Source organism: Protopterus annectens, chromosome 3.part1, assembly GCF_019279795.1.
Source record: "Protopterus annectens isolate FY-2018-M chromosome 3.part1, PAN1.0, whole genome shotgun sequence".
In the NCBI taxonomy this organism is placed as follows: domain Eukaryota; kingdom Metazoa; phylum Chordata; order Ceratodontiformes; family Protopteridae; genus Protopterus; species Protopterus annectens.
Genome location: NC_056732.1, coordinates 1,039,892,261 through 1,039,917,022, shown reverse-complemented (window position 1 = coordinate 1,039,917,022; position 24,762 = coordinate 1,039,892,261). Strand labels below are relative to the sequence as shown.

The window sequence follows — 24,762 nt, the reverse complement described above, 5'->3', positions numbered from 1 at the left end:
GTGTTGAGTAGATGGAAAGAGTATTTTGAGAGGCTGATGAATGAAGAGAATGAGAGAGAGAGAAGGTTGGATGATGTGGGGATAGTGAATCAGGAAGTGAAACAGATTAGCAAGGAGGAAGTAAGGACAACTATGAAGAGGATGAAGAATGGAAAGGCAGATGACATACCAATGGAAGCATGGAGGTGCTTAGGAGAAATGGCAGTGGAATTTTTAACTAGATTGTTTAATGAAATTTTAGAAAGTCAGAGGATGCCTGAGGAGTGGAGAAAAAGTGTTTTGGTACCTATCTTTAAGAATAAGGGTGATGTGCAGAGCTGCAGTAACTACAGAAGGATAAAACTGATCAGTCACATTTTGAAGTTATGGGAAAGATTAGTAGAAGCTAGGTTAAGAAGGGAGGTGATGATTAGTGATCAGCAGTATGGTTTCATGCCAGGAAAGAGCACTACAGATGCAATGTTTGCTCTGAGAGTGTTGGAGAAATACAGAGAAGGTCAGAAGGAGTTGCATTGTATCTTTGTAGACTTGGAGAAAGCATATGACAGGGTGCCTAGAGAAGAGTTGTGGTATTGTATGAGGAAGTCGGGAGTGGCAGAGAAGTATGTAAGAGTGGTACAGGATATGTACAAAGGTAGTGTGACAGTGGTGGGGACTGCAGTGGGAGTGACAGATCCATTTAAGGTGGAGGTGGGATTACATCAAGGATCAGCTCTGTGTCCTTTCTTATTTGCAGTGGTGATGGACAGGTTGACAGATGAGATCAGACAGGAGGCCCCGTGGACTATGATGTTTGCAGATGAATCAGGTTGAGGAGACTCTGGAGAGGTGGAGATATGCTCTAGAGAGCAGAGGAATGAAGGTCAGCAGGGCTAAGACAGAATATATGTGTGTAAATGAGAGGGAGGATAGAGGAATGGTGAGGATGCAGAGAGTAGAGTTGGTAAAGGTGGACGAGTTTAAGTACTTGGGCTCAACAGTTCAGAGTAATGGTGAATGTGGAAGAGAGGTGAAGAAGAGAGTACAGACAGGGTGGAATGGGTGGAGAAGAGTGTCAGGAGTGATTTGTGACAGACTGGTACCAGTAAGAGTGAAAGGGAAGGTCTACAAGAGGGTAGTGAGACCAGCTATGTTATATGGGTTGGAGAGAGTGGCACTGACAAAAAGGCAGGAGTCAGAGCTGGATGTGGCAGAGTTAAAGATGTTAAGATTTGCACTCGGTGTGACTATGATGGATAGGCTTAGGAATCAGTATATTAGAGGGTCAGCTCATGTTGGACAGTTTGGAGACAAAGCAAGAGAGACGAGATTACATTCGTTTGGACATGTGCTGAGGAGGGATGATGGGTATATTGGGAAAAAGATGCTAAGGATGGAGCTGCCAGGTAAGAGGAAAAAGAGGAAGGCCTAAGATGAGGTTTATGGACGTGGTGAGAGAGGACATGCAGGCGGTTGGTGTGACAGAGCAAGATGCAGAGGATAGGAAGAAATGGAAAGAGTTGATCCGCTGTGCGACCCCTAACGGGAAAAGCCGAAAGATGATGATAAAATGTCAACATTTGATAAGTGCATAGTTTCTAGTGACTAATGGATTTTGTCCAGGAACCGGAGACTATCATGGAAGAAGATCTTATTTTTTTTAAATTTAAGAAGCTTTAAATAGGTACAGTCTTGAGTTGAATGACAAATTCTTCAAACTTTGGATAGACAGGAGATTTTCTTTTTCTTGTAATGGTCTACTACTAAGATAGTATGTAAAAGGTATTAATTTTTTGCATGAAGGTCGGAATCAGAGATTTGAAAAAAAATTAAGTCACTTGAAAGTGAAAATGTATCTGTCCTTTGCAGGAAAGTATTAATTATATTCCAGTAAGAAGAGTGATTTGAGCAATCTGTTTCCAATCTGCAAGACATATTTCATTACATCCCCACCTGCTTGAATTGCCTTTTTTACACACTTTTGAGATTATTTAAGGTGTAAAACAGGTTCTGTGCAAACATTTCCAGGTGAGTATTTCCTAAATTAGAACTACAGAAATTCATCAACTGAATTTAGTATTAACATGCTGTCATAAGAATAGTCATCAAAGCTGTCTTGTAATAAGTGTTTCTAAATATTAATATTCAAGTTTTATTTATGTTGTATTAAAATTTTGTATAGATGAGAGGACAGAAGAATGTGTTTTATTCTTAAAACAATTAAGCAAAATAATTAGACTTGAAATATTATAATTTGATTGTGAAATTATCTTAACATTATTCAGTGCATAGGATCTTAAAGATTGCATCTCATTCCAATCATTTGGTCCAAGCAGAATTCAAACCGAATGTATGCTTTGGACTTTAAGGACCCATTATTAAAACAATTAAACCATGCCAACAAAAAAAAAAACAACACGGGATTCCCAATTATTAAATATTATTTTGTTGAAGTATTGTTTTGTTGAAGTTCAGTAGTAGTCTTTTGGAAAATTGAAAGGGAATTAATAGATTAAACCATTCTTTAATTACCATATTAGAAAAGATACGTTATCCTGTTAGTTTCAGTATTGATTTAACATAAGTAGAAGATGTTGGAGAATAAATATTATATTGTATATCGTTACAAAAGACAAACCATAAATAGTTCTCCTTTAAATTATTTGAACAATACGATAGTTTTGTTTTTTATTTGAACAAAGATTGATGTAATGTATTCCAAATGGACTGATAATTTTCATCAAATCATAGTACTAGTACAATCAAAGAAGTTGATTTAACATACGTTTCTGGATTTGGAAAATGTATTCCTCCTTTATCCTAGTCTGTAATGTGATGTTTATAATCAGTTCTATTTTTTAGATGGCCATAACATTTTTAAAGTAATATTAAACTTTTTTTAATTAAGATTTAGAAAGTGAAAGGGCAGTAGTGGAAGGTAATGTATAATATTTTAGGTAGTAATACCATTTTGATAAGTTGAAGTCTTTCTTTGAAGTTTTAGATTTGATTGTTCTAGTTCTGAATTAGTTTATTTCTGTTAATATATGACCACATTTACATGTCTAATGTTTCCAGAATTCCCCCCATATCATTCAAAGATTATCTATGTCATCAGAAACATTGTATCAAAATAATGCTCCAGAAGTTTAGCAGAGGAGTTTATTTATTTATTTCAGTTTGATTACCGGGAAAGTCCACTGGACCAGAATGTGCCCATTTTCAGTGGGGGTCCGGGGAGAAAAGCTCCATAAGAAACACAATTAGAGGTTACAAAAAATGCCAACTGCAAAGGTAAAATACATGTATGAATTCATATAAAACAGGTATAGTAAAAGAATAAATTGTCATTATACATGCAATGAGACAAAGGTTGCAGGTTTTTACATTCAGAGCAATGAGAATCAATTGTCTAGAAATAGGCATCAGTGATTACTTGATAGTTGCGTTATATACATGCTAGGAGTCAAGAGAGAGAAATTGAATGATCATAAGGGATGGATTAGGTTTGTGTTAGGTAAATAGAAAAGGAGAGGATGTAGTGAAGTTAGGAGCAGGCGTTTAGTAGGCTCTATGGGGAGTTATTACTAAACAGTAACTTTAGTTTTATTATTATTAAAATGAAGACAAGAATTGTTTTCAAAGAATGCAATAGTTTTATTTAATTCTGAAATAGTTAATATCAGTTTAGTAACTGTTAATAAGATATAATCAGCAAACAACATAATATTTGATAAGTATTTTTTCCTGAATAAAAAATATTTAATATTATTGTTAGATCTAATAATATAAATAATTTCAGTTCCCAGAGCAAAGAAGATAGGAGAAAGGACAATCTTGTTTGCTACCTTTCATTATGTGGAATGACTCAGATATTGTAAAGCATGTGTCATTGTCTTGATTGATTTTAGTTGAAGATCTAAATTTTTGAGAAAAGCCAAACTATTCTAGAGCTTTGAGAAAAAAAGTGTAGCACATTGTGTCAAATATTTTTTTCTGTGTCTAGACTTGTTAAAGCTAACCTTTTTTATCCTTAGTTGCTAAATCTATAATTGTTATACATTTTTGATGTCTTGTGCTTGCTTTTAGGAATGAATCCCGTCTGATCTTTATTAATCAACCTAGGAATAAATATTTTAACCTATCTACTAAGACACAGATATGCAAGTTTTATAATCCACATTTAATAAAGAAATAGGCCTATATGCAGAACAAAGAAATCATTATTTTGGAGTATAGGTGCTATTAGAGAATGTTGCCAAGATGGAGGAACTGTAGAATTTGACTGAACTAAATTTAAAGTATTAAGAAATAAACTTATACATTTTTGTGGAAGTAATTTACAAAGTCTGGAATTAAACCATCTATATCTGAGGCTTTATTTAAGAATTTTAATGTTTGATTATTTTTTAAAACAGTGCTATAATTTATTATTCTTGTAGTTTGAAATTTTGAGAATAAATGCTTTTAGAGTTTTAATGTATTGCTGGCTATCTAATAGATTATAATTATTTGAGTGATTTAACTGTATCTAGAAGTTTTAAATGTCAATGAACTTAGTAAATAATGAGCACTAGCTATGATTGCCATCCATTTAACATTTCACTGAAGTACAGCAATGTACATTGTCAAGGGCAAGTGTGGTGAACTTGAATATTTTATTTTATTTTTCTTAGTCTATAGAAGCAATGTATTATGTGAGTGGGTTTAGTGAGATTGTTGATAACATGTATAACACAGGGTACAGACACACTGAATGCTATAGTTCTTTTATTTGCAGTTAACAGATCTGATGGTTTGTAAGATATTCATAATTGATTCAAAGCCTTTTGGATTATGGTTTGTGTCATATTAAAACTTTATTGCTGGTCTTACCAAGAACTTTTGAATGTCAACTGCTTGAAGGTTTTTACAGTAGGGGTCCTTTATTTTTATGTCATGAGTATTTTCTAATCCTAGAAGGGTACCCATTGTCATAACTGTGGACTTTGAACTGTTAAGCATTTGTGTACATTAATAATGTAAAATTTTGTTTAGATTACAAACTTTTATATTTAAAAATGAAAACCTTTTTTGAACTTTTTAAGAACCAGAATTTGTAGTATAATTTTATTGCATTTTTTTTTTAGGTGATGGCAGCAAGATGGCAGATGCAACCACTTTGTTGTCCATTTGTGATCCCATACACATGGTTCTGATCAAGCATGACCCGTCTGGTGAAACTACTCTCCTAGCATCCCATTTTTTAGAATGGCGATCTGTCTTGAGTTCCCCAGATGGAAAAATTAGTACTGCAGTGGAACTGCTAGGCGTAGGTAAGCTATTTAAACTGAGTTCCACAATATGTTCTGTTAAGGTTTAATTTTCACATTCTTTTTTATAGATCATTTATTTCATCTTGATTAACTCTTTATAATGCCAGTGTTTTCTTTTTCTTTCACACTGATATTGTGCAGGAAGAAATCAAGTGATCTTAATGTACTCAACTGCTTAATGTAATGAATTACATTTAACATGCATGAATGTATAACTAGTACTGCTGGAAGAAGGCTTTTCCCCTTCCAATCCATTCAAAAAGCAATTAACTCATGTAACTGCATTGGTCTTCCTTTCTTATCATGTGTCACCTTTGTTTTCATCCTTCATTAGTATTTACCTGCCATTTGTGTCAGCAATTTCTACCTCTTAGCATCTGTTTCACATCTTATTTTATCTGTATCATCCAGTTATGCCAACTTTTTGCCTAGTTTCCTTCCTTGTTAGAACTGCATTTTCAAAATGTTTAGTAGGTCTGCAACTCAATCTGCTTTTTTTGTCTAGTTTAAACAATTCAGCATCTGTACCCTCCATGATAGCTGAAGCTTTCCATTGCCCAGAGTTAATATGTGAAGAAAACTAAGATTATTACACGCGTGTACTCCATTTCTCTAGCTTCTGAGTCTCAAAGAGAATTCCTCTTGGTTATGTTCTGCATATGCTGATGCTGAAAGACAAAGAAGGGAAGTTGTCATTTGAACTGACGCAACCTGCAAAGGGAGACGGCTTCTACATGAGTAGTTTTTAAGAAGCTATCATTACTAGTACTGTGCCAATTTGCCAAAACTGGAAGTTCAAACGTGATGAAGTTGGCAATATAGCACTGCCCTCCAGTTGAGTGTGTAACATGTTTTAGTTTATTACAGTAAAAGAGCCATTATATCTCAGTGAGCTATAGCACTAAATTTCCTTCTTCATGCTAATAAAACTCCTGCAGATGCACTTGAAAATACTGCAGTTATTGACCTTTTAGCCATTGCTGTCAATTACTGAATGCATTTTTAGCAGTAATGATTTTACCTCTTCATTTCAATTATCTGAAGTTACTGGTCACATTCTGCTGTAACTGAACAGAACAATGTGACATTTCATTTTTACTAGCATATTTTTACGTAAGACTTTCCTGCTTTCGATAATGTTTTTTGAAATTTAAATATGACATGATTAAGTTCATAGTTTAGTTGAAGTATATCACGTTAAGATTGTTAGAAACTTTGTCTTTAATAACTTGTTCTATGTTATCTATATGTCATTTATGATGACTTCTTTATGTCTAGGGATACTTGAGGGTGAACAGCTCTACTTCCTGATGTATAACACTGCAACTTGGTTACACTCTGGTACTTTTTTATTCCGAATAATATAGCATAAGGCACAGACTGCCCATTTGTATAATAGACTGCATTCAAGATCAGATTGATGACCTTCACATCCTTATGTGATCAGGGACATCACCACCTGAAGGACTTCTTGTGTACTCATATTGCTGTTTGTCTCTTTTTAGTGACTGACAGTAAATTGTTAGGGATTCCCAAGGTCTGGATTAAACATTTTGATGCTACTAGTTTTGTTTTTCTGGATTCCATGCAGAGTTCTCTTCCTGTCTAGGCTACAGACTACTCATTAAGTTCTTTTAGTTCATTCAGATCTACATTTTCAAAAGGTGGTGTTCTTTTCTAATGCATTGATTTTACTGTTGGATTTGTTTTATATTTCACATATTAAAATTTCAGTGGACAGTTTATTTTGTTGCTTTGTTTCATTCTGTTTGTGTTAAGTTGCCAAGCTCTTAGTTATCAGCAGAATCCTCTATATTAAGTAGTTGGTTGAATGATATCTGCAACCCATTAGTTTTTAAGTGACACATCACATTGTGTTTTTTTTTTATTTGTTAAGGTACTCACTTTATCTAGCATTTTAAATTTCACAATGTGCTTATTGCACTCACATTAACAATCTTATAGTTCTTCTATGGTACACTTTGGACAAAGGCAGTGTAGCCTGCATACTGTAGATGGGACTGATGCAGTCTCCGATTTCCACATTATTGTTACTCAGCTGTAGATATGTAAACATTTTCTTCCTCCTGTGCACAGGTCAAATCGTAATGTTTAGTTTATGTCACACACTTTGTCTTTATTCTCTACATAGTTTATCAGTAATCTTGTGTTTCTTGTGAAAGATTTAACTGATGTTCTTCATCTCACATTGCTGCAGTCCTTACACTTGGGTAGTCCGCTGTCCTCGGTCGGCCCGAATATCAAAGTATAAGGCTGACGTCGGTCAGGGCGCATTTAACTGACGTCAGGACGCCAGGGTACAAATGCATGACCGACGCCATATCCTCAGTCTTTTGCCGCATGGTCCGATGCAGAAGCAGTGTTGTGCAAGCCGGGTTGGCCTCTGAGATTTTTTTTAGAAGTTTCAGACCGAGTTCAAAGTTGGCTAAATATTTTATTTTCTTTGCCTCATCTGCCTCAGTCATTTTACGGATGTCAGAAAAAGTTAATAATTGCATTTCTTGTGGGAAACAGATACAAGATTATCATACTTTGTGTATTCCTTGCTTAGGGCCTGAGCACGACGTTTGTTGGCTGTTGCTCTGTGCTAGATTTAAAAACGCACTATAAAGAGAAGGTTGGATTGTGCGAGGTTAGTCTTTGGAAGCGGTGTAACTATAAAATGCCGTCGGATGCTCCGACGCCCGCTTCTTCAAAGAAGCACAAGGACAAGGCAGTTAAGCCTAGGCTAGAAGAACCGTCTGTACCAGACGCCGGTTCTTTAGAGGTGTCGGTGGAGCCGGTGGCTCCACCGGAGGTTTCTTTGTGTTCCCAGGGGGAGACCTTGTTATTACAAGATGTGGCCTCTCGGAGACTAGTCAGGCTGAGGGGGCTTCTCATGTTTCTATACTCCCCTCCCTTCCTAAGGTGGCTAGGCCCTCTCATTCTGTTTCAAAGACTTCCCCCAGGGGCAGGCCTGGTTTAGCTTCAGTTAGTGTTACCCCTAGCTCTTCAGGTACTGTGCCCAAGAAGCATATGCTTAAAATGGCTGAAGATTTGATTACTTTGATTAGGGGTTCTATGCCCCCTCCTGATAAGAGGCCTAGGGTAGAGCCTGAGCTGGGGGGTTTTGAGCAGGCTTCAGATGTTTCAGAGTCTTGACTGAAGACTTTGCAGGAGTACTCTCCTTATTCTGATTCTGATGTGGATGATTCTACTCCTTCTGCTACTCCTCCTGAGGATTTTTCTTTTCAGAAACTCTTCATTCCATGAGGAGCATTTTAAGTGGGAAGGTCAGGACTTCTCTGATTCCAGAAAAGGCTTAGGAATTTCTGTTGTTACCCCAGCATAGGCCTTTGGCTATACCTCCTGTTTTGGATGTAGTGGAAGATGTTTTATGGAAGCTTCTCTTAATCCTGATTCTTTGCCTCCTGCTCCTGTTAAGCGGATAGGTATTACAGGGTGCCTGAAGCTCATAAGTATCTTTTAAGAGTCCTAGGGCAGACCCAGAAACTGTTAGCCATGGGCCTAAAGGTGTTAAGGCTTCTGTTGTTAAGAATCCGGTTCCTGCAGACAAGGAGGCTAGGGCCTTGGATAGATGGGGCAAGAAAGTCTATACTTCTTCCACTCTTGCTATGAGGGCTCTGAATTGCCAGTTTCACATGTTGAAATACCAAAATTATCTCCTTTCACAATTGAAATCTAAGGTTGATGCTCTGGCAGTAGGTATTGATTGTAAGGAGTTGCAAGATTTAGTGCATGTTTCTGAACAGGTGGGTAAGCATTCTTTGCAATGTGGTTTTGATGCTGTACAGGCCTCGCCTAGGGTGGCTGCCACTGGGTCAGTTCTTCTTCGGCACGCCTGGTTGAGGGATCAGAATTTGTCTGAACATGTTAAAACAAGGATTTTAGATGCTCCTTTACAATCTGACGTGTTGTTTGGTCCTCCTGTTGAGACAGTTTTAAAGAAAATGGAAGACAAAGCTAAGTCTATGCAGACTGTTAAAGATTTTTTGCAGGTCCAGCCTCCAAAGTTTAGTAGAAATTGGCCTACTAAAGGGTGGACGTATCCTTCTTATGATTCACAGTCTAGGGGTAGATCTAGACGTGGTAAGGGCAAAGCTCAGGGCTCTTTCAGGCCTAGAACAGGGAGTTCTCCTGCACAGGCTTCGGGTGAGGGCAGGGGTCAGTCCTTTCTGTAGCAGACCCAATGACCTTTTCAGCTGCCAGAGCCTGCTCGTCTGGCAGCACCTTTGGGGAAGGTTGGCACTTTTCAAAGAAAATTGGAGTTTAATTACCCAGACAGATGGGTATTGGATATCATACACCACGGCTACAGGTTTTATTTCCATACCTTGCCTCCTTTCAAAGGCATGCCAGACGTTCCTCCTCAACAAAGAATAGAGGCTCACAAACAGGTTTCTCTGTTGCTCCGACTAGCCATACAGGTCCCTCTGCCAGAAGTGGGCCTAGGATTTTATTCTCACCTGTTCCTAGTACCAAAGAAGGGGAACACGTGGAGACCAATTTTGGATTTATCTATCCTCAACACTTATCTGGACATTCCCAAGTTCAAAATGTTGACGTTGCAGCAGCTTTTACCTCTGCTGGGCAAAGATCATTGGATGGTAACTTTGGATCTCAAGGAGGCTTACCTTCATGTTCCTATCAGACTAAGTTGCAGAAAGTATCTGCCGAGCTGGGACTTCTCACTATCAGTTCTCTGCATTGCCCTTTGGCTTATCTACTTGTTCACGAAAGTTCTGGCTCCAGTGATAGCTTTCTTCAGACTAAAAGGAATACAGATCTATCCTTATTTGGACGACTGCCTAATTCTGGCTCAAGGAAGAGAAGAGCTTCTTCATCATTTGGAATATGTGATAGCAGTGCTAAGATGCCTAGGGTGTTCTGTGAACGAAATAAAGTCCAGTCTAGTACCCTCTCAAGACATGTGCTTTCTGGGTGTGAGACTGAATACAGCATCCCAGATGGCCTTTTAACCCCGGACAAACAAAAGAGTCTATCCCTTTACTTCCATCAACTATCTCATCAGTCCGGGCTGACTGCAAGGACAGTCCTTCAAGCCTTAGGGTTCATGGCATCTTGTATTCTGGTACTTCCCAATGCCAAACTGCATATGAGAGAAGCTACAATGGTATCTCAAAATGTATGGACACAGCACTGCCAGGATCTGGACACTGTCATTCAAATAATACCTTGCATTCAAAGGAATTTTTTGGTGGGCTCAGGAATATCACCTAAAAACAAGGACTCTCCTCAGACCCAGCCAGAGGCGAAGTCAGATTTTAATGACAGATGCCTCAGACAAAGCTTGGGAGCTCATCTAAATGCAAAGTGGATACAAAACAAGTGGCCTGTCAGACTACAACATCTACATATCAACATGAAGGAGATGTTGGCAGTCCAGTTTGCATTAATTGCTTTCAAGGAATTACTTCTTCCAGGGCAGGTGTTGATTCTAACAGACAACACGACTGTCATGTGGTACATCAATGCCAAGGGGAACACATTCTTATCCTCTATGCAGGCAAGCAATGATTTTGTGGGAGACTGCTCTCAGTTTACAGCTCAATCTTCAGGCAAGGTTTCTGCCAGGAGCACAGAACTCCTTAGCAGATGTGTTGAGCAGGCAATTATGGATCCCCACGGTGGAAATTGGATCCTCATGTATTTCAGAAATTGACAGTGTCATGGGGAACTCCAGACATAGATCTTCGCTTCTTCCACTAAACCATCAGCTGCCAAGGTTTTGCACAAAAGGTTTCATCCCACAGCTTGGAAAATGGATGCTCTTTCTTTCAATTGGAGCAATCTTCATGTATGCCTTTCCACCTCTGCCTCTCCTCCTAAAGGTACTTCTAAAGGTCAGACAGGACAAGCCGAGGATGATTTTAATAGCCCGGATTGGCCTCGACAAACACTGGTACCCATTACTGAGAAGTCTGAAGCCTCCATGGCCTTTGCCTCGATTCCACACCTGTTGTCGCAGAAGGACAGCCATTTGCTAAATGTCAAGCTTCACTCTCTGCACCTAACAGCCTGGCATATTCTGTTTTGAACCATAGTGGGCCTCCACTTCCTCAGCAAGTTTTAAATGTTATTTTGGAAGCTAGGAGGCCTAGTACAAGGAAAGTGTACGCAGACAATGGAAGAGATTTTGTTTTGGAGTGCAGCAAACGATTTTGATGTTTCTGAGCCTAATTTGTGTGTGGCTCTTCAATATCTTACTGAGTTGCTAGACAAAGGTTTGTCTTTCTCTTCTATTAAAGTTCATGCTGCAGCAATTTCAGCTCACTATGATTGCAACCCACCATTGTTTTCTCATTCTTTGTTTCAAGAATTTTTTACACGGGCAAAAAATATAAAAACCCCACCAAGAGCTCCTAGCCCTCCTTGGGGTGTCAATTTTGTGTTGGAGAAACTCACTCTACAACCTTTGAGCCCGCAGCTACTGCTGAGTTGAAATATTTATCATGGAAGACTGCTTTTGTTGGCCATTACCTCTGCAAGAAGGGTTTCTGAATTACAGGCCCTTATGGCAGTTGAGCCTTTCTTGATTTTCCATAAGGATAGGGTATCATTCGTACTAATCCTTCCTTTATGCCTAAGGTGGTTTCTAGTGTGGCTTTAAACCAAACTATTCATTTGCCTACTTTTTATGCAAATCCCCAAAATAAAGGGAAAAGATTTTGCACACTTTAGATGTCCACAGGCAGTTGCGTTATTATTTGGACAGAACTAAAGGTTTCAGGCAGTCTCAGCAGTTGTTTGTTTCTTTTGCTTTGAGTTCTCAGGGCAAGCCTGTATCAAAGCAAACTATTTCTAAGTGGATTGGGTTTTGCATTGCTTTCTGTTATTCCCATCATGGCAAGGAGATTCCAGCTGGGATTAGGCCTCATTCCACTAGGGCTACTGCCACTCAACTTTTTGAGGGAGTGGCTACCAAGGATATTTTGGAGGCAGCTACTTGGAGTTCTGTGCATACTTCCTCTAAGCATTATCACCTGCCACTTTACTCTAAGTCCAGGGCTGGTTTTGCCACTGCTGTTTTGCAGGGCATTTTGGCAGCTCCTGCTTCCTTGTAGTTAGCCATCCTCCCTTACCTCTGCTTTGGGATTCACCCAAGTACCCAAGTAAGGACTGCAGCAGTGTGAGATGAAGAACATAGTACAGTTTTGTACCTACCATAAATGTAGATGTTCGAAGATCCACATTGCTGCAGTCCAATTTACCCTCCCTCCTTTCCTTCTGTAGTTGAGGTTGTTGTGTGGGTTGGGTTGTACATTTTGTGTATATTGTATATTTTGTACATATAGTTAGTGCAAGAGTGGTTGGTTGGTTGTTTGCTGTCTTTTGGTTTTGACCTTTATTTTTAGGGTCTTCTGACATCTGGGGCAAGAAAAGACTGAGGGTATGACGTCGGTCATGCGCATTTTTACCTGGCCAGTGGTCTGGAAGCAGTTAAATCCGACGCCACGCCAGCTTCCTGATAGCCGGATATTCTGGAGAGACAGCGGACTACCCAAGTGTAAGGACTGCAGCAATGTGGATCTTCGAACATCTACATTTATGGTAGGTACAAAACTGTACTTTCCTGTGACAAAATGAAGAAACTTCATGTGTGCAAGGTAGTTTTTTTATATCCAGAATTTCTAAGAACCTTCTTCATATATTCTTACCACTTCATGTGCTTTCAGTTGTTCAGTGGCTTGCACTCATTCACCACATATTTTTCTACAAAAATCTTCAGTCCAGTTTTAAATAATTATGGAATTGTGATTGCAGTATGCTGTAGTTAGTCTTTTTACCCCCGAGTTTCTGAGTTTAAGCCTAATTTTACTGTTTTTCATTTGTTTGATATAGATAACTGTGACTTGCAAAAAAAAATGCAGGAGAAAAAAAATGGATAAACCTCTCAGAGGTAAATCAGAAGAAGCTGGGAAGGAATGGGAAGGAATGTTGATGAGGGTACTAAGACTCCCTTACACAGGGGCATGCTTTAATTTTCTGAAACAAAGACATCAGAAAGACTGATCAGTTTTTCATCTTAAGAAAAGCAGAAGACATGTACATCGCTAATCAAAAACCCTCTGTAAATGACTGACCCATTACTTTGCCTTTTTATGTCAACTATAGTAAATCTTTGCAACTCCTATGGCAACACCTATCCTTCAGCTATCTTACACACTACCTAACACACAAACACTTGCACAAACACTCCCACCCCTTACAATCCCACTCACCTGTATCGACAAAACATTCCATCAACATTTGCCTCCCTAGGCTATCCGTACATTTGCCATTACACAACAACCCCAGTGTGTTTGCTGATAAAACGCATGTTCAACAAAATGCAGGGAAACCATATGTGTGCATGCATATGTGTGTGTCTGTGTATTTACTTGCATACTTATAAAGGTTCTAAAGAATGCTGGTATGTGACCAGTTAAAGCTACTAATAACTAACTTTACTCTAAAGAGCATTGTAAACAAAATCACAGAATTTCACGTTATTCTGGCCACCTACTCTCCAGACATAATAGTCATTACCGAAACCTGGTTAAAACCACACATCAAAGACTCAGAAAGTGCATACAACAGTTAAAATGTATAGTAGACAAGATAGATTAATTAAAAGAGGCACTGGTGTAGCAGTCATGTTTAAAGACTCCCTAAAAGTAGAAAAACTAGACTGTACATCACCAGATATCCCCAATGCAAAAATCCTCATCACCCACCTGCAAATAAACGCCCATTAATCAATAATTATTATTGCTGCCTATCTGCCCCCCTGGAAACAATCTCCACAGCGTAGAACTTCTTCTCTCCTGGTCTTCCTCTTTTTTTCAGTGAAGAAACTATATTCTTAGGACACTTTAACCTGGACTGGCTCTTCTGCTCCTCTGACAGTCCTACTAATTTCATCAACCTCTTTAATTTCTCCCACGTTATAGATTGTAACACTCGTATGGATAAACACAATAAAAAAACAATCACTGCTGGACTGGATATTAACTAATAAGCCAAACCTATGTCACCAATCCAGCTGTCTACCTATTAGACTTAGTGACCATACCCCTACATTTCTGCTAAGAAAAAACTTCAACCCAAGACCCACACTCCATTTAAATACATCCGCAGCAAAAAACATTTCTCCTCTGACCTATTTAATCAGTTACTTCAAAATTGTGACTGGTCACCGTTAAAATACCTACAACCGGACCTTGCAGTAGAACTCTTTAACAACAAATTTCTTGAAATCCTAAAATGCCTTGCCCCCTCCAGAAAATACGCACCAAAGCAAAACAACTTCCATGGCTGTCTCCTGATACTAAACTACTAATTAAATAAAGAGACAAAATCAGAGCCCTATACTTATCCTCCAAAGACAAAAACATTCTTACCACTTACCAGCAACTAAGAAGCCAAACTAAGAAAAAAAAAATGATAAAAAAAATCCTACTTCCAGTCCTCCCAACAAAGGCACATTCAAAATCCACAAAAATTTGGCAGACAATCAACTACCTCCTCAGCCCTGGTAGACCCACTGCTCCTTCCCCTTTTACATCAAATATCTCTGAACCCATGGCCGCATAATTCAACTCATACTTCATTAACTTTTTCTTCACCCTTATAAAAAGCCATCAACACACACCACTGTTAATCCCCTCCCCGGTATCTGGCAAAACAGAATCCTTCTCTTTTAAACCTATTCAAACAGCCTACATAAAAAAAAAAACTTCTAAGTAAACTAAAACCCTGCTGCCTTGCTGCCGACCAGCTACCAAATAAGTTCCTAAAAATCACAGCCACATCCATTGCCTACCCTATCTCAATTCTAATCAATCACTCCATCTCCAAAAAATCTGTGCCCCACCTCTGGAAAATAGCTCACATCATTCCCCTCCACAATGGTGGCCCCTCTAGAGAAATCGCCAACTACTGCCCCTTAGCAGTCCTCCCTCCCATAGCCAAAATCCTTGAGAAATGTATTCAGAAACAACTCCTAAACCACCTTACATCAAATAACCTTCTAGCAGACCCAGCATGGTTTCCTCCCCAAGCATAGTACTAACATGCCGTAATAGCTTTCACAAACACCACTCACCACCTTATGAACAATGATCAGCTAGTCTCTTCAGTTTTCCTGGACATGTCAAAAGCTTTTGACACCATCTCCCACCAACTACTTTTTAACAAACTTGCCACTTGCATCCTCAGTCAATCAACCCTAACTTGGTTCCACAGCTATCTATCAAACCAGCAACAGGCTACTAGATGGGACAACACTCTCTGCCCTCTACTGACTGTTAACACTGGTGTACCCCAAGGGTCCATACTGGGTCCCCTTCTTTTCATCATCTTTACAAATGACCTTATGTCTGCAACCCAACTAACCTCAATCGTACAGTGTGCCGAGGACACAACCCTTTCTGTATCAGCCCCTCCCCCTAGAACTCCAAGACAAATGCAAAAAGCATTTCAGGAAACTGAATCTTTCCTTTCTAACCATCAACTCATTCTTAACCCTAAAAAGACTAACTTAATTATATTTGCAAACAAATCTAACAATAGCAACTCTCCACCCCTCTCTATTCTATCCACAAACAGCACTAAAATTGAGCCAACTAAGCAGGCCAAACACCTAGGTATTACTATTGTTGTCCATTACCTTACTTGGATAGAAGGAAGTTTCTTTGCTCACCAGTGGGAGTGGGGAGCCTTGAACAGCCTACCTGTCCCTGTAGGAAGTGACCTCAGCACAAGAAGCTGTAGTAATTGGTTGTTTTGGACCATTTCTAGCTCTTTTGTAGTTCACTGTTTAAAATCCGCCTCTGGGCATTTTTTTTCTGGCTATACTGCTCAGACAAGCTCCTCGTGGTCCTACAGAGTGGTTCTAGCTACAGGGAACTCAGAAAAGCGACTACTTTCTGGATTTAAGTATCTTTGCTTTTTTTCACTTGGAATAGCTTCTGTAGCTTACCCTGAACTAGCTTGAGCTGTTTTTTAACTGTTTGCTGCATTATTTTAAAATCTGCACTTAAAGTTACATTTTAGTCGAATTTGATCGAAAGTTTGTTTGTTTGTTTAATTTAATTGTTGAGGCTGCCCACTAAAGTGTGCTAGCCTGTGTAACTGATTTATCACTGTTTCTGCATTTTCTGTGTGTTTCTATCAAAAAAACAAAAAAATAATCCTTGTTTTCCTGCCTTCCTCGACTAGTTTAGACCAGTTTACAGGCATTGCTGTATTCTGGGCTGTGGTGTAGTTCCTGTGTTGTCCATTACCTTACTTGGATAGAAGGAAGTTTCTTTGCTCACCAGTGGGAGTGGGGAGCCTTGAACAAGCCTACCTGTCCCTGTAGGAAGTGACCTCAGCACAAGAAGCTGTAGTAATTGGTTGTTTTGGACCATTTCTAGCTCTTTTGTAGTTCACTGTTTAAAATCCGCGTTTGCACGGCTTTGCGCGGTTGTGCGCATAGCGCAGTGCCGGTTAAACAAGGTTAAACTTCTCCTGGCTCTGCCAGGTCTGCTCTTCAAATTTTCCCTTAAGGAAGCTCTACTCTTAGTATAATCAGACTACTCACTATATTATAAGCCTAGCACTTGTTCTCAATACTTCTCTACTAAGTAAGCACTCTCGTACTAAGTAAAGCACTACATCTACTTACCACCCCTGTGAATATCCACTTCCCTTAAAGGTACAGCACTCCCTTATACTGTTCTAGCATGTCGAGTGGTAGATTACTGGCGTCCTGTCCAATTCAACTGGTCAATCTGGGTATCTTGAGACAATGCTACAATTGTGTCATGTACACAGACAACCCTCTCCTCCTCCCAACAAACACAAATACATGTGAGAGATGCAACTATATAGCCAAACTGGAGGCTGAACTCTCTCAACTCAGGGCTGGCATGACCAGACAGGAGGAGATGGTAACCACACACACACACAACAATCCCAGTCCCACATAGACCTACCACAACTGCAAACCAAACACATAAAAACACAAAGACATACTCTGAGGCTCTAATAAAAAACTTACCAAAACAACAGAGGCTCCCAAAGCAGACATCCCAAAATCCACCACCTCAAAACAAAACACATGCAACACATACTTCAATAAATCAGTGTGTCAACCAATCACAGCCCTTAAGGCCAAACATCATGCCTGATACACTAGTAATAGGTGACTCTATAGTCAGACACACTGATGTCCCGCTGACCAGGCTGAACAAGGAGAGGGTGACTGTGAGCTGTCTATCGGGAGCTAGGATCCGCCACATAACACACGCACTCAAGTCACTCCAAAGCAAGTACAAATATGACTCCGTCATTGTCCATGCTGGTGTGAATGACCTGAGATGTACCTCCCTGGAATACATGTAAAGAGACATAGAGGAGCTCTCCGATTATGTAGCCCAGGCTGGTATGACCCTGACCCTGAGCAGCATCTTGCCCTCACCAAGAATGATACCACAATACAAAGACAAGATGATCAGCTTTAATAATTGGCTCACGTACTGGTGTCATTCTAAGGGGATCCAATGTCTGTCTGCCTGGGATGACATGTTGGACAAGCCACGCTGCTTCGCAAGGGATGGCTTACACCTGTCACCACTGGGCTTCCGGATATTGGCTAAGGCTCTTGCCACCCCCATAGTGCCTTTTTTAGGCAAGGCTCAAAAGACAAACCCACCTCCTTAGAAAACAAAAATGGAAAAAAATTAAGGGTAATGCTGCTCAACGCCAGAAGTCTAAATCTCAAGATGCAGGCACTTGATGCACTCCTCATGGAGAACATTGACGTCTGTGCAGTAACTGAAACCTGGTTCAAGGCTCCTGAGAGCACCCCAGTGCTACCAGGCTATACCTCGTATCATGCTTTTCGGCCCCAAAACCCGGGCCGAACCACAAAGGGAGGGGGAGTGTCCATATTCATCAAGGACACCCACACCTCCAGGTTAGTAGCAACATATGAAGCATCAGAGACCATACAGATGCAGCTAACCATAGGCAAAACTGCTATACAACTGGTAGTATGTTACAGACCACCCTCCCAATCTCAAGAACCCCACTCAGCCTTCCTGAAGACATTGGAGGATATGAATGTATCACAAAATACCATCATACTGGGAGACTTCAACTACCCAAACATAGATTGGGTACATTATTCTAGCCCTAATACCCTAGCCCAAAGGTTCCTGGAATTCATAAATTCAAATGCACTGGAACAACTAGTCACCTCTCCCACTAGGCGAGATAATATACTAGACCTGATCATCACAAACATGGGGACAAAATGCTCCACACGGAAGTATACCCCTCACTAGTGAGATCTGACCACAAACTAATCACCCTGGATATACATATCCCACCTCCACCCCCAGCACAAAAGACCACAGTGAAAAACTTCTCAAAAGCAGACTTCACTCCTCTTAAGACTGAGATGGTATCCTTTAAGCCCACTGTGCCAGTGGATACCACATCCCACAATGCCGAATCCTTCACAAATGCTTTCTATGGACATCTCCAAGAATGCATGGATCATGCAATCCCAAATAAATCCAAGTCCCTCTCCACCAAAGGCAAGCATCCTGTCTGGTGGACCTCAGCCATTAACAAATTGTACAACAAAAGAAGGAAGCTACTGCACGTCAGAGCAAAATCCCATGAAGGGAAGACATCTGTCACAACATTAGCAGAAAACTACTTTCTCTCATAAAAACATCCAAGGCCAACTTTGAGAGAAAAATCGCTAAGGACACTAAAGATAACCACAAAGCCTTCTTCAGCTATGTTAGAAACCTGGAAACCCTCAGATATGCTCAGAGTTGGTTCACAACAACAAAAAATACACTGAACCCACAGATATTGCCAACATTCTGGCTGACAGGTTCAGTGCAAATTTCTCCCCTCCCTCACCTCCAAAAGAAGAAATACTTATCCCAGCTGAATGTAATCTCCCTGTCATCTCAGATGTCCAAGTAAGAACCGCCCTAAACAAAGCTAAAAACACAGCATCAATGGGACCTGACAGTATCCCAGGTTGCATGTTACGTGAACTCCAAAAGGAGCTAAACCCACACATAAAAATGCTATTTAACCTTAGCCTTACTTCGGGTTATGTACCTGAACACTGGTGTACAGCAACAGTGGTCCCACTCCACAAAGGTTTGCCTCTACAGACCCTGGAAACTACCGCCCCATAAGCTTAACCAGCCTGGTCTGCAAAGCTATGGAAAGAATCATTATGGAACTCATAAACAGAGACATAGGGGACCTACAGACACTTGACCCCACCCAGTTCGGCTTTGTAAAGGGCAGATCCTGCCTTTTGAACCTGGTTGACTTTTTCGAAACAGTCACTAGAGCCATTGATGAGGGCAAAGCAGTCCATACAGCCTACCTGGACTTGGCTTAGGCCTTCGACACAATACCCCACTCAGGCATCATAGATAAGCTCAACAGCTTAAATGTAAACACTTATGTCACTAGATGGGTTGCAAACTGGCTAAAGGACAGAACCCATAAAGTTAAAATCGCTGGAGCAATGTCAGACTCAAAGCCAGTCACAAGTGGTGTCCCACAGGGATCTGTCCTGGGACCCCTCTTGTTCGGCATTTATTTCTCAGATGTTAAAGCAAACATGGGAGGGCTGTGGCTGACAAAGTTCGCAGATGACTGCAAACTAGGCGCCATAGTCGATACACCAGCGGACACATACATCCTACAAAAAGGCCTCACAGAAACAGACAACTGGTGCCGGAGTCACGACCTTAAACTAAATGCCAAAAAATGTATAGTCATCCCCTTTGGGAAAAACAAAGTACCCACAAATTATCACATAGACAGTAACCCACTGAGTACAGAAAAAGTAATCAGAGACCTAGGGACCCAAATCGACAGCGACCTCTCATTTGACACCCACGTTGCCAAAGTGGTCAGAAAAACATTCTACCTTGCACACCTCATCATGAAGGGATTCACATCCAGATCCAAGGATGTCATTGTACCCCTATACTCCTCCCTCATCAGATCCATGATTGAGTACAATGCCCCATTTGGTATGTACCTCACCTGGCATTTGCAACAGCTGGAGAGACCACAAAAGTACCTCACCAAGAGGATCAAGGGTCTCCAACATATGTCTTATTCTGCTAGACTAAAGAAACTTCAGCTCTATTCAGTAGCATACCGCCTACTCAGAGGTGATCTCTGCCTGACGTACAAGGCCATGTCCAATCAGGATCTGATGGATATGCTCCACCTCAAAAAATCCAAATCCATCAGGACCACGAGAGCTAAAGACTTAAACCTTGGCACAAGTATGAATAGGACATGCTGGAGGGATAGATTCATAACCCAGAGGCTTCCCATGCTTTGAAACAAGATCCCAGTTCGTATTAGGCAGAGCCCCTCACTGACTCTCTTCAAGAGAAATCTTGATGAGTGGATGGGAGATCGTAAGTTTACCCCGGGGGTCACATCTGTGTCACTGCTAGACAGGGGCACAGTAAACTAATTCTATTATATAAGGAGACCTTCATTGTGTCACTATTAGACAGAGGCACAGTCTTCTAAATTTATTCTATACATTTTTTGTACCATTTCATGGGGTGGCAAAAGCCACATCACTATGGCTAGGCTTACAAATGCCCCAGGGCAGATAGCCTAGTACTATACTATGAAACTATAGATAACTGACTAAAATTTGACACCCATATATCCCAAGCAATCAAAAAAGTCCATGCTAAGCTAAGCGCTCTCTATAGGTCTAAACCTTATCTAACACCACAAGCCTGGCTAGCCACTGCTAGATCTCAGCTTGTATCCACTCTTTTATACTGCTGACAAAATTTCACCAACGTATGCAAAGCCGACCTCCAAAACATTGAGTCCTGCTACAACAAAATAGCTAGGTTTGCCACCAATCTCCCTCATAAAGCTCATCACTGCACTGCTGTAAAACAACTGAACTGGCTCGAACTCCCAAACCAACTCACTCTCACCCACAACATTATTCAAAACCCAAAAGACTGCCCTGCAATTTCATCCCTGGTCTAACTACAAGTCAGTAGCAGATCCCTCAGGTCCAACAACAGACCACTGCTCAAAATTACACAGTCTCATAACACCCATGGAGATTCCCTCTATTCAAACATAATTGCTAAGCACTAAACATACAGAGTACTCCCTCCTATCCTGCTTTTAAACTAAAACTGAAAGAACACCTTAAAAACAACTGGCTATGCCCCTGTTGCTCTCCTGGATAACTTTAATGTTCAGCACCACCTCACCTTTTTCTCCTACACACAAGACTATAGCTTTTTCTCTCTTCTTGCATTAATATCTGTCTACCCTTGTCTAAAGTCCTTTCTTTCTTTCCACTTTTGCATTTCTTTTGTCTACCCTTTTCTACTCACTGATACTTTCTCATAATTTTATCTAGTTACAAGCTATCTACCTTTTTTCACTTTCTTATTCAATCTGTATTTTTTTTTATTTCCTCTGAGTTCCACATGTAAATTATTAGCTAGTTTTTACATTATGTACATGTACATTAATAATGCACTCCAGTGTCATATAGTATAAATGCTGTGCTGTACTGTTGAAATTGACTAATATGTATTAATTCATATTGTTTTAGTCTACTGTCTAACTTGTACTGTATGTTGTGGAGCTTTTCTTCCAGTTTCTCTGCTGAAAACAGGCCCCCTGCCCTGTCGGACATTACCCAGTAAACAAATGTAAAATAAATAAATAAAGCCGTCATTTTAAATATAGAAATGCCAATAAAACTAACCATGATGAAAAACCAGGTAGTTGATAAATATACCAAATGTTATATTACTGTTAAAGTAGCCACTCCTTAGTGATCTGTTGTTATGGTAAGTGTACTTGTGTACACCATTCCCTAATGATCTGTTGTAATTCTAAGTGTGCATGCATACACCAGTCTTCCATGATCCGTTGTAATCTTAAGTGTACATGCATACATTTCCCGATTTGTTCTCAATTTTTAATGCCTTAATGAATGCAGTTTTTGCTGCTGAATATATGAAGTTATTGAACTTATTATTTCTTGGAAAAATTCTTTGTGAAGATTACCATAATTAGTGCAAAATCCTAGATTAGACTTTGAGTAATCTCTGTGGCGCGTCAAATAACTGCGTAATGCGATAAACTAGTTGGGTAGGAGTTCTAATTCCAGACATGGCAACTGTGTGTGTGTGTGTGTGTGTGTGTGTGTGTGTGTGTGTGTGTGTGTGTGTGTGTGTGTGTGTGTCAATGCTTTTAAATACCTATGAACCTATATAAACAGGAAATGCTGGAGGGATAGATTCCTGTCCCAGAGACTTCCTATACTCTGGAACAAGCTACCCATCTATGTCAAGCAAAGTTCCTCGTTAGCACTCTTCAAGAAAAACTTGATGAATGGATGGGAAATAGGAAATCCACCCTGGGGATCACTTCTGTGGCTCTGCTCGACAGGGGCACAGGAAATTAACTTTCTTAGGTGGCGTAAACCAGAGAACCTTGTTGGCTAGGCTTACTTAGGCCCTTGGACCGATAGCCTAGTACCTACCTATGAAATAGAATGTATCACAGGACTGAATTCTACCTTCTAACCCAGTCACTATGTGTTTATATTTGTAGGTTCCACTTATTATTTGTTTTTCATTTTATGTTTGTTAATAAAATGTAAGTACTTTTCACCACTCTTATATAATGTAAACATGTCTAAGTACTGCCAGCCATTTGCTTAGCAGATATTTTCTTTGGTTATGTTCCATAAAAAGATATAAGTTGGTCTTTTTATTGTTTATTTACTTGAATCAGACTATGGTGAGCTTTACTACAACTGAAATCTAAACTATGGAATTATGTTGACATTGTGTTTGTTTACTTTGGGACATCTATTGATGGCATGTATATCTAAGTCTGTATATATCTTTATGTATATATATATATATATATATATATATATATATATATATATGATGAGTGTTTAGGGGGCTGCATATGTAGATAAAAATCTGTATATACATTATGTGTACGACTACAAACACATGCACTTACACTCGTGCATCCATGTTCCAAGTAACCACCTGCATCTGATGTTGTCCATTTCATTATGCATCACAAATGGGTCTTCAGATCCTTCCTCAGATCCAACCCATCCATTTCTCAGACATACGATCTGAGCCTCAAACTCTTCCCTCCCCCATGATGCTTCACTCCTCCTCAGACCCTCAGATCTCATTTGCTGCCATTATGGGTGGACGCAGTTCTGAGCCTCTCTCCAGTGTAGGTAAAGTTTTCAAATTTTTTTTCTCTTGATATTCCTCCTCTTTCTCTTTAAGTAGTTAAACCTAAAGCTAAATTTAAAGCTAGTTTGTACCTCCCCTCCCACTAGGCTACTTCAGTTTTTGCTGATGTTAGGTCCTTCCTCCCTTTTCGTTTTTTCTTCTTTCCTTTCCCTTCTGTCTTCTCTTTAAAAAAAAAAAAAAAAAGCTCTCCTGCTATCTTTAAGTTTTTAGGATAGTTGTTTTTTGTAGTTAGTGTGTGGCTGGTGTTTGAGTGTGTGTTTGTGTGAGTACCTGGCAGCATGTCAGACAAACCAGAGAAGACTTCTGGTTTTAAGAGATGTGCCTCTTGTGAGCATAAGATTCTCCAATCTGAGTCCCACAAGTGGTGCGTTTATTGCTTGGGTCCAGGGCACTTGGAGATGCTGTGCGACATTTGCTCGGCATTCAATCCCTGGTTTCTTGCTGATAGGGGGAATAAGCTCATTGTCAGAGGGCTTCTTCCCTCCTCTGGAGTCCAGACTCCTTCCCAAAAGAAGCAACCCCCCCTGCTTCTGAGAAATGAAGGAAGCTTTCAGGTCCGTCCCCATTGGATCCATTTGCGGTTAACTTCTCTCTGGATCCAAGAGGTTCCACGGATCCGTCAGAGTCAGCTTCGAACAAGGCTCCCACCCTGCTGGATCCCTTGACCTTGGGTCCGAGCAGCCTGTCGGAACTGTTGAAGGTTAATAGGATCCATAGCCCCTCATCTCCGGAGCGGACTCAGAGTCACGCCCACCCAGATCGCAGGTCTCGTCCCCTCCCTCCCCTGCTTAGACCACCAGGTCAAGCTTATCACCGTTGAGGTTGACGCATTTTTCCCTGTCTTCTCAGCTCTCTCATTCTGATATAGATCGGATGAGGAGTTTCCTCCAAGCCCAGATCCAGCTGGGAATTTTGCCTTCTTCGATCCACTCTAGATCCGTGAGAGATTATCTCAGCCTCCTCCTTCAGTCTGCTCAGCTTCGGAGTCGCAGGGCCTGGTGATCTGAGTAGACTGGTTTCGGATCATGGGATACTCTTTTCGTCAACTCCAGTGTCCCAGAGTTCCGACTTGTGAAGGGGGTCCACCTTACCACCAGTCCTTAGAATCTTAG

The 24,762-nt window shown here is 40.2% G+C and overlaps 1 protein-coding gene across 1 annotated transcript in view; it reads left to right on the top strand.

Moving 5' to 3' along the window:
* CEP76 (centrosomal protein 76) overlaps nucleotides 1-24,762 on the top strand; it is a 1,583,298-nt gene that overhangs the window by 367,743 nt on the left and 1,190,793 nt on the right. The window contains exon 5 of the mRNA XM_044067192.1: nucleotides 5,109-5,294. Coding sequence (XP_043923127.1) covers nucleotides 5,109-5,294 — 186 coding nt within the window. The remainder of the gene's footprint in view (nucleotides 1-5,108; nucleotides 5,295-24,762) is intronic.